The sequence below is a fragment of the Oncorhynchus clarkii genome, chromosome 32 (assembly GCF_045791955.1).
Source record: "Oncorhynchus clarkii lewisi isolate Uvic-CL-2024 chromosome 32, UVic_Ocla_1.0, whole genome shotgun sequence".
Lineage (NCBI taxonomy): Eukaryota > Metazoa > Chordata > Actinopteri > Salmoniformes > Salmonidae > Oncorhynchus > Oncorhynchus clarkii.
In genome coordinates, this window is record NC_092178.1 from 24373896 (window position 1) to 24391162 (window position 17267).

General features: G+C 44.7%; 1 protein-coding gene across 2 annotated transcripts; it reads left to right on the forward strand.

Annotated features, from left to right (window-relative positions):
• Window positions 1–784: 784 nt before the first annotated feature.
• LOC139391850 (CTP synthase 1) lies at window positions 785–15838 on the forward strand. Of its 2 annotated transcripts, none has more exons than XM_071139443.1 (17): window positions 785–1026; window positions 3328–3516; window positions 6258–6428; window positions 6793–6893; window positions 7056–7256; window positions 7396–7476; window positions 7731–7882; window positions 10200–10332; window positions 10761–10849; window positions 11144–11238; window positions 12522–12628; window positions 12719–12815; window positions 13395–13450; window positions 13552–13648; window positions 13791–13935; window positions 14196–14291; window positions 14521–15838. In XM_071139443.1, exons 2-16 carry the CDS (start codon window positions 3351–3353, stop codon window positions 14269–14271), a joined length of 1767 nt encoding a protein of 588 aa, XP_070995544.1. In that variant the 5' UTR covers window positions 785–1026; window positions 3328–3350; the 3' UTR covers window positions 14272–14291; window positions 14521–15838. The 2 variants fall into 2 exon arrangements, with proteins under 2 accessions (XP_070995544.1, XP_070995545.1); XM_071139444.1 differs by having other exon boundaries at window positions 848–2029.
• The last annotated feature ends 1429 nt before the right edge of the window (window positions 15839–17267 follow it).

Here is a 17267-nt window from a genome sequence, read left to right on the forward strand (position 1 = left end):
GTTATATTTGCTACTATTCTGTGACAGTCTAGGTTCCGAACCCATTTCGGTGTTTTAGGTGCCAAGGATTCAGACACAGCAGTGTGGAGAAGGGAGATCCCACAATGTGAGTGTGTCCAGGAGGGCATAGTCAGGGGGAGTGTACAGCTGGTATAGAGAAAGCACTGTGTGCCAACTGTGAGGGGCCCATGCATCTCGAGATCGGTTGAGCCAGTGTTTGTGGGACAGAAAGTTTCCTATGCTGAGGCAGTGAAGAGAGTAGAGGAGAGGCCCAAGGGTAAGTCAACTGGGAGGCTCCCATTGACTAGGCCTGAAGAGAGAAAGCCAGAGAGGATGAATTTTAGTAAGGTTGGATTTCTTCCATTTATAGCCATGGTGATCAACTGCACTGCATTGATGGAGCGGAAATCACGTTAGATAGATGTGGTAGTTGCAGCAGCAGAGAAATATTTGGTTGTGGGAAATTTTAGTGCAGAAGATCTACAGAAAGTTTTGAGAGAAGGGGTCCCATTCCTCCCAGGCGGACAGCCTGGTTTAGGATTATTTAGGGCCAAAGTAGTGGGGTAGGGGTGGTGGGTTTGGGGGATAGTGCTTAGGTACAGGGTTCGATGGTGGTGGAATTCAAGATGTTCCCATTCCTCTTTTCCCTTTTTGGGGGGTTGACCAAATTGGGCAATCCGCACTCCGACCTGCGAAAGGCAGCAATACGCAACACAGCGTCTAGTCTGCCACGTGCAGAAGAAGAATATTTACGTTTCCAGCGTGGTGCATGCGCAGATCCTACGCAATCTTGGTGTCCTCGACCACTCATACCGGTTTGTCTTTTCTGTACGGCTCTGGTAGTATTAGATTGGCCAATCAACACGTGTTGGAGTGGATGGATGGTAGCTAGCTACATTCTAAATCAATTAGTTTTTTTATTTTTATTAGAGATTTGAAGGGAAAAAAATCAATGTTCTATACATTGACAATTTAAAATCAAGTTCGAAGACTTACCGTTTGACCGCAGTGCACCATTTATTTTTGGTGAGTTGAAAAACATGCTTTGTGAACATAACTGCAGCCCTGATGTAGCCTACTGTTACCTTGCTAGCTCAGTTGACATGTGATGCAGTCCTTGGAGTCAGCATTTGATATATTTATCGCACTGTAATCGGACGTAGGTTTGGGCGCGTGGTACATCGATTCGTGCACTGGCTGGATTCAGTTTAGATCGCTGGCCAGCTAGTGTGGCTCACAGCCATTGTTAATGGGATAGGATAGCTAGATAACTAGCTATTAAAGCTAACTGCCCAGTAACTAGCTAACGTGACTTTATATGTTGCAAGACCTCTAGGTAACTCGTGTTACAACTGGTGTGATGTTTTTCAACGACCAAAACAGTTATAACGTTAAGTTGTTGCATTTACTGAAAATAGCTAGATTTAAAAAGTTAAAATTAAATGAGCGAAAAAGTAACGTGATTCCTCAGATGCGCGCGCCTTCTCTATTGCATGTTCTGTACCTCCGCGCGCATGGTCAGTGATAACGTGGACAGAACGATAGGAATCCGGAATTCTCCAGTTGCTATAGCGCACCTCCAACCTCTAGGCTACCTGGCGCCTCAAGTAGATACTGTAAATCGATCAACTGAGTATTATTGTCTCCTACCTAGAGCTGTTGAGGTGACCTTACCGCCTCACCCACAGCCATGACCGCAGTAAAATGCTATTGTGACCATTGAGTCCAGTTAATCGCCTTTTATGTACTCTGGACATACGTTAGTAGTACCCTCGCTAACGATCATCAGGTCGCTAATGGCCTGGCACTCCACTCAGGGCTCTGTTGTCCCTCGAACCACTCTGACATCAATGCAAATGGAATCGAAAATCACACTTATCAAAACAGTATATACTTTTAAAACTCACCTCACTGTGATTGATCAATTTGAAGACAGAAGTTTAACAACTGGTTGGAATTGAGTGGAAAACATGGTCTTTGTGGATGTTGTTTCAAAGCCTAACATAATGAAATGGACAGCCTTTCTCAGGTGATGATTAATTCAAAGCACACATGTATATTAGCTTATGCATAGGCCTATATATGAGCTCAATCCTGAAAGAAAACCTGAAGTAAAATAAAGATAAAAAAAGCTGATTTAATCTCTTTGATACATAGTTGGTAACCTACATTAATCAAACTTGGAGTTGGCCTACAATTATAGTGAATTTGGTTTTGAATAGACTGGTAATTGGGCATGTTTTATATTTTCATAATTAATAGGCTGACATTACCTTTAGCTACATCATATCTCACCACCATGCGTTTCCATCTCCTCCCCTCTCTCCTTCATTCCTTTCTTTAGAGCGCAGAGAGAGGGGGTGTCAACAGTTTAATGAAATAGCTGGTGCTCCTCAAACAGTGGTTGATGTATGGAGTGAAATAACGGGTAGCCTACCCAGCATGATTGAGAAACAAACAGGAGGGAAAGCGGTCTCATTCACTATTCATGCATAAGGATGACATGTCTTTTCCCCTCTGCTCCAGTTCCTTCACATCTGATAATAGACCATTCTAAATCAAAACTCATTTTACATATTAGTAGAGACGATTTAAATTGAGAAGTCTGATGGGTGAAAATATGATCATTTGAAGAGAGAACAGCGTGTGCAACCTGAGGCAATGAACAGAGCGTAAAGCTTTTTTAGCGACTTTCTCAAGTCATCAATAGTCTCTAGTCGCTTCATGCAGCCCATATATGTTTTGATTTCTAAGGCATTCTAAGGTTTGTATCATTCACAACTAAAGTTGCCAAATAACTCTAAATCTAGCATATAGGACCTGTTTCAAATGATCACTTTTACACTCAACATAGCCACTTCATATGCACACTCGCTCTGGAATGGGATAAATATCCTTTCTGTTTTATTCAGCTAAGTTCAATTATATTCTTCTTACTATAAAATCATATAATATAAAATAATGCCACGGGACTATAAACATATCTTGTCTGCTAACTGAACAAGCCTACAGTCTATGGCATGGCACATAGCCAGATAACATACAGTAGACCAACTCATATTCTGTTCTTCTGAAATACATTTTCTTCATATCACAATGTTTCTTTAGAGCTGAATAAAATACATAATGGATGTATTGTGATGGTGTATATTAAATTGATTTATTAGACTTTTTAAAATGTAGATGTTCCAAAAGCACACATCAGTGGCTTGTATGCATGGAGGCCTGGAGATGCTCAACATGTTGTTAATTAACGGTCAGTTACCGTGAGAACGGATGTATTTTGCGTGACAAAAACCAGCTGATAAAATGTAATGACCTCCACAGCCCTACTCCTACCCAGTGCCACAATGAAGTACATCCTGGTCACTGGTGGCGTCATCTCTGGCATCGGGAAGGGGATCATCGCCTCCAGCGTGGGAACCATTCTCAAGTCATGTGGTCTGCGCGTCACTGCCATCAAGATCGACCCCTACATCAACATAGACGCTGGGACCTTCTCTCCGTACGAGCACGGTGAGTCCAGGAAATGTTCTGTATCATAGAAATAGAGTGAATTCTATGACAATGTCATTCTATTTCTATGTTCTGTGTCCCATCAGTTTATGACATCTGTGTTGTGTATGCGGTGTAACTCTGTTCACAAAATAGTTTTATCTAATACATGATCTACACCAGTGCTTCTCAAGAGTAAGTCCGGGATCATGAAACATAAGAAACTGCTAACTAACTAAAATAGGTCAAAAACTACACTGTAAAGGTATTATATGCCATGAGGCCTCCCAAGTGCTATTCTTAGTTTGTTATGGAATGACTCTCCTGAAGCACAGTAGTCAGAATCATATAACGTTATTGCCATGCAATAAATGTTACTAGGAATTAATCTTGGTGTTGTGTGTGTGTGCAGAAGTGTACAGCAATAATCTAAACTCGCCAAAAAAAAGAAAGGTCCTCCTACTGTCAACTGTGTTTATTTTCAGCAAACTTAACATGTGTAAATATTTGTATGAACATAACAAGATTCAACAACTGAGACATAAACTGAACAAGTTCCACAGACAGGTGACTAACAGAAATTGAATAATGTGTCCCTGAACAAAGGGGGGGTCAAAATCAAAAGTAACAGCCACCAGCTGCATTAAGTACTGCACTACAGCTCCTCCTCATGGACTGCACCAGATTTGCCAGTTCTTGCTGTAAGATGTTACCCCACTCTTCCACCAAGGCACCTGCACGTTCCCAGACATTTCTGTGGGAAATGGCCCTAGCCCTCATCCTCCTATCCAACAGGTCCCAGATGTGATCAATGGGATTGAGATCTGGGCTCTTCGCTGGCCATGGCAGAAGACGGATATTCCTGTGTTTCAGGAAATCACGCACAGAACGAGCAGTATAGCTGGTGGCATTGTCATGCTGGAGGGTCATGTCAGGATGAGCCTGCAGGAAGGGTACCACATGAGGGAGGAGGATGTCTTCCCTGTAACACACAGCGTTGAGATTGCCTGCAATGACAACAAGCTCAGTCCGATGATGCTGTGACACACCACCCTAGACCATGACAGACCCTCCACCTCCAAATTGATCCCGCTCCAGAGTACAGGCCTCGGTGTAATGCTCATTCCTTCGATGATAAGTGCGACTACCACCATCACCCCTGGTGAGACAAATCTGTGACTCGTCAGTGAAGAACACTTTTTGCCAGTCCTGTCTGGTCCAGCGATGGTGGGTTTGTGCAAATAGGCGACGTTGTTGCCAGTGATATCTGGTGAGGACCTGCCTTACAACAGGCCTACAAGCCCTCAGTCCACCCTCTCTCAGCCTGTTGCGGACAGTCTGAGCACTAATTGAGGGATTGTGCGTTCCTGGTGTAACTCGCGCAGTTGTTGTTGCCATCCTGTACCTGTCCCGCAGGTGTGATGTTCGGATGTACCAATCCTGTGCAGGTGTTGTTACACGTGGTCTGCCACTGCAAGGGTGATCAGCTGTCCGTCCTGTCTCCCTGTAGCGCTGTCTTAGGCGTCTCACAGTACGGACATTGCAATTTATTGCCCTGGCCACATCTGCAGTCCTCATGCCTCCTTGCAGCATACCTAAGGCACGTTCGCGCAGATGAGCAGGGACCCTGGGCATCTTTCTTTTGGTGTTTTTCAGAGTCAGTAGAAAGGCCTCTTTCATAACTGTGACCTTAATTGCCTACCGTCTGTAAGCTGTTAGTGTCTTAACGACCGTTCCTAGGGTGCATGTTCATTAATTGTTTAAACAGTGTTTAAACCCTTTACACTGAAGATCTGTGAAGTTATTTTGATTTCTACTAATTATCTTTGAAAGACCGGGTACTGTAAAAGGGACGTTTCTTTTTTTGCTGAGTTTAGATCAACATCCATACAGATGGAGACATGAACATCAAATACAATTAGCAGAATCAGGTGTTTGTGTGTTGGGTTTTAACCATGCCACTCCCCTACTTCTTTCAGGTGAGGGGTTTTTAACCCTGTTCCTCTGGTCTCTCTACAGGTGAGGGGTTTTAACCCCGTTCCTCTGGTCTCTCTACAGGTGAGGGGTTTTAACCCCGTTCCTCTGGTCTCTCTACAGGTGAGGGGTTTTAACCCCGTTCCTCTGGTCTCTCTACAGGTGAGGGGTTTTTAACCCTGTTCCTCTGGTCTCTCTACAGGTGAGGGGTTTTAACCCCGTTCCTCTGGTCTCTCTACAGGTGAGGGGTTTTAACCCCGTTCCTCTGGTCTCTCTACAGGTGAGGGGTTTTAACCCCGTTCCTCTGGTCTCTCTACAGGTGAGGGGTTTTAACCCCGTTTCTCTGGTCTCTCTACAGGTGAGGGGTTTTTAACCCCGTTCCTCTGGTCTCTCTACAGGTGAGGGGTTTTTAACCCTGTTCCTCTGGTCTCTCTACAGGTGAGGGGTTTTAACCCCGTTCCTCTAGTCTCTCTACAGGTGAGGGGTTTTAACCCCGTTCCTCTGGTCTCTCTACAGGTGAGGGGTTTTAACCCCGTTCCTCTGGTCTCTCTACAGGTGAGGGGTTTTAACCCCGTTCCTCTGGTCTCTCTACAGGTGAGGGGTTTTAACCCTGTTCCTCTGGTCTCTCTACAGGTGAGGGGTTTTAACCCTGTTCCTCTGGTCTCTCTACAGGTGAGGGGTTTTAACCCTGTTCCCCTAGTCTCTCTCCAGGTGAGGGGTTTAACCCTGTTCCCCTGGTCTCTCTCCAGGTGAGGGGTTTTAACCCTGTTCCTCTGGTCTCTCTCCAGGTGAGGTGTTTGTGCTGGATGATGGGGGTGAGGTGGATCTGGACCTGGGGAACTACGAGAGGTTCCTGGACATCAGACTGACCAAAGACAACAACCTGACCACTGGCAAGATCTACCAGTCTGTCATCAACAAGGAAAGGAGAGGAGACTACCTGGGGAAGACTGTACAGGGTAAGACTACCTATAAGACGGTGTGGAATAAGCCTGGGATGACTGGGGGAGAACCAGTATAACCAGGGGTTAGAGGAAGATCTACCAGTCTGTCAATAACGAGGAGAGGGGATTACCTGGGAATGGGAAAGACTGTACAGGGTAAAACCAAGTCATGGTGGGAGAGAGACTGGGCATATGGGAGTTCAGATCTTGGTTGAATAGTTGAGGTGAATTTGATTTAGATTTTTTGGCATGGCAGTTCTGACCTCTGTCCCATATCCTACGAAGAACCAAAGAGGAAGGATATGATATATCAAGTTCTCTTGTGTAATTTTCTATGCATCTCCAGACTAACTGTCCCTGTTTGGTGTGTCCTTTGCAGTGGTGCCCCACATCACTGATGCCATCCAGGAGTGGGTGATGCGCCAGGCTAGAGTACCTGTTGACGATGACGGTGTGGAGCCTCAGATCTGTGTCATCGAGGTAAAATATTATGGTAAAAGGGTATATCAATAACTTTCTGATACCCTTTCTTGGTTTGATATTAGTGTGGCATATGTACTTGAGGAGTCATTTCAGGCTGGGTTGTTACTAGTTGTATTCCTGTGTAATTGTGTTTCCCGGTATGTCTGTTTATGTGTGCAGCTAGGAGGCACCGTGGGAGACATCGAGAGCATGCCTTTCATCGAAGCCTTCAGGCAGTTCCAGTTTAAAGTCAAGAGGGAGAACTTTTGTAACATCCACGTCAGCCTGGTACCACAGCCCAGTGCCACAGGAGAGCAGAAGACCAAGCCTACTCAGAACAGTGTCAGAGAGCTCAGGGGACTGGGCCTGTCTCCTGATCTGGTGAGTTTAAATTTGACCAAGTTTCTACCATCTCTTAAGTGTGGCAAGGTATGACAGTCATAACCACTTTTCTGTCCATTTTATAGATTTAGTGTTTAAGGATTGCCTGTTAGCTAATTGTGTTCTCAATTCCCTCCAGATCATGTGTCGCTGCTCCACTCCCCTGGAGAACTCTGTCAAAGAGAAGATCTCCATGTTCTGTCACGTAGAACCTGAACAGGTAAGACCTGATCCTACAGCCACACACTAGGATGAAAACGCGACACTGGCACAATAAGTCTTCCCAGCGATTCCTCACATCCCATCTCCTCGCCTCCTTCCCAACCGTATTGGGGGAAAATATTCAAGGTTCCTCCCCATTGACTTTTCCATCTGTGTTTTTGAGAAGGATGCGAGGAGAGATGAATGGAGGAAGATCCAGTGAAACATCTAGTTGTGCCTGAGTGTATGCTCTTTTCTCCTCTCCTCCCCTAGGTGATCTGCGTGGCAGACGTGTCGTCCATCTACAGAGTGCCTTTGCTGCTGGAGGACCAGGGGGTGGTAGGCTACTTCTGTCAGAGACTAGACCTTCCTATAGAGACACGCCCCAGGAAGATGCTTACCAAGTGGAAGGAGATGTCTGACAGGTGGGTTGGTGTGTCTGCTAGGTGTGCGGGCAGGCAATCACTGGGACTGGTAGCACTCAATTATTTAGACCCATTGAGCTCAATGGTTCTAATGATGAATTGGCCTTAAGATGCTTTTGGGAAACCGGGCCCAGGGCTGTCCAATGTCGGTCCTTCGAATAAGGGACTAATTCAGAGCTGGGACACCAGGTGAGGGCAATTAACTACCAGGTAGAAACAACAAACAGATGTTTCGACCCTCCAGGACCGGAATTGAACAGCCCTGATTTAGACCCACCACATTTGAGTTTGAACCAGATGGTGCCGACAGAGATGGTCACCTCGCTTCGAGTCCTTAGGAAACTATGCAGTATTTTGTTTTTTTATGTATTATTTCTTAAATTGTTACCCCAGGAAATCATAAGTATTATTATATACAGCCAGGAAGAACTATTGGATATAAGAGCGATTTCAACTTACCAACATTACGACCAGAAATATGACTTTCCCGAAGGTGATCCTCTGTTTGGACCACCACCCAGGTCAATGGACCTAATCCCAGAAGCCAACCCAAAACAACGGTGCCGCAGACGGGTCGGCCTCCTGGTCAGGCTCCGTAGATGTGCACATCGCTCACCGCCCCCGAGTATACTACTCGCCAATGTCCAGTCTCTCAACAAGGTAGATAAAATTCGAACAAGGGTTGACTTCCAGAGAGACATCAGAGATTGTAATATTCTCAGTTTCACGGAAACATGGCTTTCTCGGGATATGTTGTCGGAATTGGTTCAGCCACCAGGCTTCTCCATGCATCGCGCCAACAGAGAGAAACTCCTCTCTGGGAAGAGGAAGGGCGGGGGTGTATACTTGATGATTAACGACTCATGGTGTAATCATAACAACATAAAGCAACTCAAGTCCTTCTGCTCACCCAACCTAGAATTCCTTACAATCAAATGCCGGCCATATTATCTTCCAAGAGAATTCTCATCAGTTATTGCCACAGCGGTGTACATTCCCCCTCAAGCAGACACCAAGACGGCCCTAAAGGAACTTCGCTGGACTCTATGTAAACTGGAAACCATATATCCTGAGGCTGCATTTATTGCAGCTGTGGATTTTAACAAAGAAATTTGAGAACAAGGCTACCTACCACTGAGATGGTCCACCCACACAGACTGTGGTGAAGGCGCAACAGCGCCCCTTCAACCTCAGGAGGTGAAGAAATTTGGCTTGTCACCTAAAACCCTGACAAACTTTTACAGATGCACAATCGAGAGCATCCTGTCGGGCTGTATCACAGCCTGATATGGTAACTGCACTGCCTTCAACTGCACCCTCATCCGCAAGGCTCTCCAGAGGGTGATGCAGTCTGCACAACGCATCATCAGGGGTAAACTACCTTCCCTCTATGACACCTACAGCACCCGATGTCACAGGAAGGCCAAAAAGATCATCAAGGACAACAACCCACCGAGCCACTGCCGGTTCACACTGCTACCACCCAGAAGGCGAGGTCAGTACAGGTGCATCAAGCTGGGCCCAAGCCTGAAAAACCGCTTCTATCTTAAGGCCATCAGACTGCTAAACAGAAATCACTAACTCAGAGGCTGCTGCCTACATTGAGACCCAATCACTGGCCACTTTTAATAAATGGATCACTAGTCACTTTAAACAATGCCACTTTTTAAATAATGTTTACATATCTTATATTACTCATATGTATATACTGTATTTTATACCATCTATTGCACCTTGCCTATGTCGCTAAGGCCATCGCTCATCCATATATTTTTATGTACATATTCTCATTCACCCCTTTTTAGATTTGTGTATTTGGTAGTTGTTGGGAAATTGTTAGATTACTTGTTAGATATTACTGTACTGTCAGAACTAGAAGCACAAGCATTTCGCTACACTCGCATTAACATCTGCTAACCATGTGTATGTGTCCAATAAAATTTGATTTGAACCCTTGATAAAGAACATGCCTGGGTGAGAAATAGATATACTGTATGCCTATTCACCTGCTCTTTTGCAGCACCATGGAGTGACCTGTATTCAGATTATTGGTCCTTTCAAGACAACTGGGAACTCGAAGAAAGAAACAAGGTCAAATCATGACATCAGTGATCTTCATGTCAGAGCCCTAGAAAGATGTCAGAGTATCCGACTTGGAATTACGAGTTGGATGACCGTTCAAAAAAAATTTTCTCAGCCGGAGCTAGTTTCAACAGTTCCCTGTTGTCTTGAGTGCACTGAAGTCTGAGATTTCTGAGTTCCCAGTTGTTTTGAACGCGGCATATAACCTTGCCTGTGGTGTGTGTTTGAATCCCAGGTCAGACAGGCTCCTAGAGCAGTGTTCTATAGCCCTGGTGGGGAAATACACCAAGTTCACAGACTCCTACGCGTCAGTCATCAAAGCTCTGGAACACTCGGCCCTAGCCATCAACCATAAACTGGAGATCAAGGTAAACACGAACAAACTACACACTTGTACAAGCTACACACTTGGAAGGCACTACATGCCCGTTTCCTGGACATATAATAAGAAACATCTTCAATGTAGAAAAGATTACGCTTAATCTTTGTCTGGAGAAACCAGCCGTAGAACCACAAGCACCTTGAAGATGCACTGCCGTGCACAGGTTTTCTATTTTGTTTCTTATACAGCGAGGCTAAATTATACTTTTACTCTGGCTTTGATGACCTCAGGAACAGGTTTTTATTTTGGAGATATACAGGGTGAATGCATGTTGAAGTCTATTTGTTTGTGCAGTCATGTCATAACTAGGATAAGATACGTCCTATCATGTGTCTTGAGACGCCTAAAATAGCAACCGCTTGTCGCTTCTCCCCCTTCTCTCTCTCCCCACATTTCTCTCTCTCTCTCTCTCAGTATATTGACTCAGCAGACCTGGAGCCAAACACACTGACGGAGGAGCCCGTGAAGTACCACGAGGCGTGGCAAAAACTCTGCAGTGCTGAGTGAGTATGGTAGAGTCCAGGCACCTGCTATGGCATTGTTTTCCAATCCGCTTCTTGTACCCCCAGCTAGTTCAACTTATTTTACCTACGGTAGTTCAGTACCAGCACACCTGATTTATCCAGTTGAATCAGGTATGCTTGAATTTAAATACTTCAAGTAAGTAGAAGTGGCTGGGTACAAGAAGAGTTTTGTGAAACACTGAGTTAGGGGGATCAGTTGGACTCTGTTGTACTGGTAGTGAAGCGGGCCAGTATAGTGAGTCTATATGTTCATTATGGTGTTTCTCTCCACAGTGGCATCCTGGTACCTGGAGGGTTTGGAGTCAGAGGGACAGAAGGGAAGATTCAGGCTATCAACTGGGCACGCAAACAGAAGAAACCCTTCCTAGGTACCAAATGGGCTGTATCAGTGGCAGGCAGTCATGATGATGCAATAATCTTTACAGAAAGGAAAACATTAAAGCTTTCTATTCCTATAATCCTTCATGTACACTACATGGCCAGAAGTATGTGGACACGAGCTCGTCAAACATCTCATTCCAAAATCATGGGCATTATTATAGAGTTGGTCCCCCCTTTGCTGCTATAACAGCCTCCACTCTTCTGGGAAGGCTTTCCACTCGATGTTATAACATTGCTGCGGAGACTTTCTTCCATTCAGCCACAAGAGCAATAGTGAGGTCTGGCACTGATGTTGGGTGATTAGGGCTGGCTCGAAGTTGGCGTTCCAATTCATACCAAAGGTGTTCAATGGGGTTGAGGTCAGGGTCACTGAACAGGCCAGTCAAGTTATTCCAAACCATTACTGTATGGACCTCGCACGGTGTCATTGTCATGCTGAAACAGGAAAGGACCTTCCCCAAACTGTTGCCACAAAGTTGGAAGCACAGAATGTCATTGTAGGATGTAGCGTTAAGATTTCCCTTCACTGGAACTAAAGGGCCTATCCCGATCCATAAAAAACAGCCCCAGGCCATTATTTATCCTCCACCAAACTTTACATCTGGCACTATGCATTGGGGCAGATAGCGTTCTCCTGGCATCCGCCAAACTGGATTTGTCCGTCGGACTGCCAGATGGTGAAGCGTTATTCATCGTTATTCATCACCCCAGAGAACGCATTTCTACTGCTCCAGAGTCCAACGTCGGCTAGCTTTACACCACCCCAGCCGACACTTGGCATTGCGCATGGTGATCTTAGGCGGCTGCTCAGCCATGGAAACCCATTTCATGAAGATCCCAACGAACAGATATTGTGCTGACGTTGCTTCCAGAGGCAGTTTGGAACTCGATAGTGAGTGTTGCAACCTAGGACAGAGATTTTTACGTGCTTCAGCACTCGGCTGTCCCGTTCTGTGAGCTTGTGTGTCCTACCACTTCGTGGCTGAGCGAAGTGGTAGTACACACAATAACAGCACATACAGTTGATCGGGGGAGCTCTAGCAGGGCCGAAATTTGCCGAACTGACGGTTTCACGTTGAAAGTCACTGAGCTCTTCAGTAAGGCCATTCTACTGCCAATGTGTTCCTATGGAGATTGCATGGCTGTGTGCTAAATTCCATACACCTGTCAGCAACGGGTGTGGCTGAAATAGACAAATCCACAAATTTGAATGAGTGACCACATACTTTAGTGTATGTGCCGTGTTAACCTGACTGGTATGTGTTTGCAGGTGTGTGTCTAGGGATGCAGCTGGCTGTGTGTGAGTTTGCCAGGAACATGCTAGGATGGGAAGATGCCAACTCAACAGAGTTTGATCCCGAATCAAAGCATCCTGTGGTAGGTTCCACATTCATAAGATCTCTCTTCCCCTTTACTGGTTCTAAAGGCCAACAAACAAAAATATATTCCTTTATTGCTTCGCTCTAGGTGATTGACATGCCAGAACACAATCCTGGGCAAATGGGCGGGACCATGAGGCTGGGAAAGAGACGGACCATTTTCAAGACCAACAACAGTATTCTAAGTAAGAGACTGAACTTTGAGAGTAAAGTCACCGTCATAATCACACCATATACCTGCTCTGTGCTTACCGTCATAATCACACCATATACCTGCTCTGTGCTTACCGTCATAATCACACCATATACCTGCTCTGTGCTTACCGTCATAATCACACCATACCTGCTCTGTGCTTACCGTCATAATCACACCATATACCTGCTCTGTGCTTACCGTCATAATCACACCATATACCTGCTCTGTGCTTACCGTCATAATCACACCATATACCTGCTCTGTGCTTACCGTCATAATCACACCATACCTGCTCTGTGCTTACCGTCATAATCACACCATATACCTGCTCTGTGCTTACCGTCATAATCACACCATACCTGCTCTGTGCTTACCGTCATAATCACACCATATACCTGCTCTGTGCTTACCGTCATAATCACACCATACCTGCTCTGTGCTTACCGTCATAATCACACCATATACCTGCTCTGTGCTTACCGTCATAATCACACCATATACCTGCTATGTGCTTACCGTCATAATCACACCATATACCTGCTCTGTGCTTATTGTTGTTTCATTGCAGGACGACTTTACGGAGATGTTGAGTATGTGGATGAGAGACACAGACATCGCTTTGAGGTTTGTCGGAGGTTCACTTTCTCTCTCTGTATATCCCCTCTCTACATGTCAATAGTGGGTGTGGTTCAGTGTGCTTAACTTGTTTCCTATTCCTGTCTCAGGTGAACCCAGAGTTGAAGGAGCACTTTGAGGGGAAAGGCTTTCACTTTGTGGGTCAAGACATAGAAGGAGAGCGAATGGAAGTCATCGAGCTAGACGGTAAGAGCGAGAGAGAGAGTCAGAGATCATGTGTATATGGGTGGACAAAAGATTAGCTCTACGTGGTTGTTGGTCAGGTTTGCTCGTGCCTTTTTACCCAGACCTAACATGAACTACAGCACCTTTTCTGCTGGATTTCCAGATCATCCCTATTTCGTAGGGGTGCAGTATCATCCTGAGTTCACCTCTCGCCCCATCAAACCATCGCCTCCCTACTTTGGCCTCCTGCTGGCATCAGCCGGGAAACTACAGAGCTACCTGCACAAGGGCTGCCGTCTGTCTCCACGGTAACCACCGAACATTCCCTTAGAATCAGTATGATTCCATACAAGTATCAATGAGTCGTAGGCCTGTGTTAAATGTAGCAGTAGGGCTGTAGAAAGACTGCAGCCATGCTGGCAATGAATGGACACCCATAGTTATAAGCACTGCCTCAATTTAATATTGTTCCGTGGAACTTAAACATTTTATAGCAACAGTATGCCGTTCTAATACAAAATATTGTGTTGAAGAGGTTGGCGTAAGTATATGAATCCCATTTCCGTAGGGACACGTACAGTGATCGGAGCGGCAGCAGCACCCCAGACTCCGAAATAGCTGAGTGCTCCATCTCACAGGAATGAATGTGACTGCGGAACACAAGGTAGGCCACAACACTACAAACAAACACCCTGCAATCACTCATCAGGCACCATTTTATTCTTTGACATGTTTTTTTTTCTAGCCTGGAATCCAAACTGATTGTGAAATCAGTACGGTTTCCAGGCCACTTAACTTAATCAAGGCTATATTTGGCTGTAACCATGCAGCTAGTTCCTAACATATTTGTTGGAACCATTTATCTGCCCACACAAACATTTCCTTTCTTGCAGGGGGGAAAGAAACAATGAAGAGGATCGTCACAAGTCAATGGATGGAATGGCTTCTTTTTTTAAAGACATTTTTCCTGACCTTCCTGAACTGATGAACTGAAAGGGATTGTTTAGTATTTTTCTATATGCTTGTGACAACGATCATGAAATTGAACTCTTTGTACTGTTTGACAATCATAGTACATTGAGTATGTAACTGTATAATACATGGTTATTTTGTGACTTTCATTTATATGCAGTCTTGAATATGTATAATTATCTTTGTCTGAGAAGGAAGTGACTGCTGTTTCTTCGACCTTTATTTATCCAGAATAAAATCCCTTGATAACTTCAAGGTAGAATTGTATGCATTTTAGTGACAAGCATACAGGACTGGACTGTAAGAAAGATGAACAAACCAATGGATTGGTCAGGATTTGTCCAATCTCTGGACATATATTATGCATACTTGTGTAATAGCAGTATTCTGGGGGACTGGGTATTTTGGTTTCATTGAGTTAAGAACGTACAACCTGTTTTATATTGATGTGATACTGTTACTCAGCCACTGAATTTGCTTTGTGAAATGATATTAATGTACAATTAATATTACTGGTAGTACAATGGATGTTGAACCCTTTTGTCAGTGAAGATTGCATGTGATGTTGCCTCAATTCAATCCAGACAGGTTTATAGATCTCTATGATTACTGTACCGAAATGAAGAGCAGGATGATCCTCCTTTACATGCTTTGCTCATTAGGCATTTGATCAAGATTTTGTATAAATTGGGTTGAATTAATGAATAGGAATGACTGTTCCAGGCAAATTGGGTACTTAATTCAACTCAATTACATTTAGCAGTGGTGTCCTCAGGTTTGTGGACTGGCACTAGTCAACTATAGCAGGTAGTGTTAATCAACCCCTATAAAGGGAGACACTAAGTTAAGTGACCAATTGTTTCAGGTAAGCTATGGGGAAAATATAATTAAAAAGCCCCATCAATTAGATATTTTTGGCTAGGAAGTTAAATCGGCTGTACCTGTGCCAAAACGCAGCCATGGCTCCTCTAGCTTGTTCATCTAGAAGTGATGAGACAAACATGGTGAGCAATGTTTGGAACATCGGGGGAAAAAAAGTTACCTGCCCGTCAGAATTTTACACCTCAATTTGGTCTGTATTGATTTAACAATAACTTGGTATAGTTGGGAGAGAATGAAAGCTGTGAGCTTTCAAAGAGCCATGAAATAAGATTCACCGAAAAGCCTTTTACTAGACCTACTCTGAAAAGGCCATGCAATTTCCTACTAAAACTATTCAAATAAAGCATGAACTCCAGACTTAAGGATACGTGTGATCTTTATTTGGGCATGCTCAGGTTCCAGTGGCGATTTTAGCATGCAAAGCCACTGCACAACACTAAATACATGAATTGCACTATAAGTGCCCACAAACTGTTAGGGCCTACATAAAGCTGCACCAACATCTTACCAGTGCTACACCTGGCTCTCAACGGATTAATTTACTGCTTTTCCAAAGTGGTTTCCCGCAGACAACATATTGATGCTGTAGTTTGTACGGGGCAATCTGTAATTGATTAAGACAGGTGTAGTCAACTATTTGGTCAGCACTTCAGGAACTATACAGCAACAGAATTCAGAACATGGGTCACTCTTAATGTTCTCCCTGTACATCAAGTCAGAACCGTAGGATAAATAAAGGGGCCATAAGCAGACATTGAAAGCCCTTAAAATATTTGATTACATTTCTCAAAACAGGTTGTATGCAAAATGAAGGGTAAATAGACCAAAGGTGAGGAGCACAGTACGCAGCAGCATACAAGACCCCCCTTGTGTTGTGCAGCAGTCCTTTGTGGGCAAATTGTCTGTCTGGATTCATGGTCTTTTCAATACCACTGGGAACTGCTGAATCATGTGAATGCCTTAAGGTATTAATGCTAGAAAGAGGGCAGAGTTCCCATTTGAGTTGAATGAAAGCTCAAAACGTATTTTTGCAGTTGTAGCTTCTGTCATCGTCCCACAGTTGTCTTGAACTCAGGTCTTTTTTGTTGTTGTTGATCCCTGCCTACAGACAGAAACTAAAACAAGAGGCTCCCACGCTGAGGTCTGTCCAACGCTGGTCCGACCAAGCTGACTCCACACTCCAAGACTGCTTCCATCACGTGGACTGGGACATGTTTCGTATTGCGTCAGACAACAACATTGACGAATACGCTGATTCGGTGTGCGAGTTCATTAGAACGTGCGTTGAAGATGTCGTTCCCATAGCAACGATTAAAACATTCCCTAACCAGAAACCGTGGATTGATGGCAGCATTCGCGTGAAACTGAAAGCGCGAACCACTGCTTTTAATCAGGGCAAGGTGTCTGGTAACATGACCGAATACAAACAGTGCAGCTATTCCCTCCGCAAGGCTATCAAACAAGCTAAGCGTCAGTACAGAGACAAAGTAGAATCTCAATTCAACGGCTCAGACACAAGAGGCATGTGGCAGGGTCTACAGTCAATCACGGACCAGGATGTCCTGCTCCCAGGCAGACTAAATAACTTTTTTGCCCGCTTTGAGGACAATACAGTGCCACTGACACGGCCTGCAACGAAAACATGCGGTCTCTCCTTCACTGCAGCCGAGGTGAGTAAGACATTTAAACGTGTTAACCCTCGCAAGGCTGCAGGCCCAGACGGCATCCCCAGCCGCGCCCTCAGAGCATGCGCAGACCAGCTGGCCGGTGTGTTTACGGACATATT

Coding starts and splice junctions, on each gene's coding strand:
- LOC139391850 (XM_071139443.1), top strand. CDS start 3,351: ATGAAGTACATCCTGGTCACTGGTGGCGTCATCTCTGGCATCGGGAAG. Junction 7,883..10,199: donor TGGAAGGAGATGTCTGACAG/GTGGGTTGGTGT, acceptor TTTGAATCCCAG/GTCAGACAGGCTCCTAGAGC. Junction 13,936..14,195: donor GGCTGCCGTCTGTCTCCACG/GTAACCACCGAA, acceptor CCATTTCCGTAG/GGACACGTACAGTGATCGGA.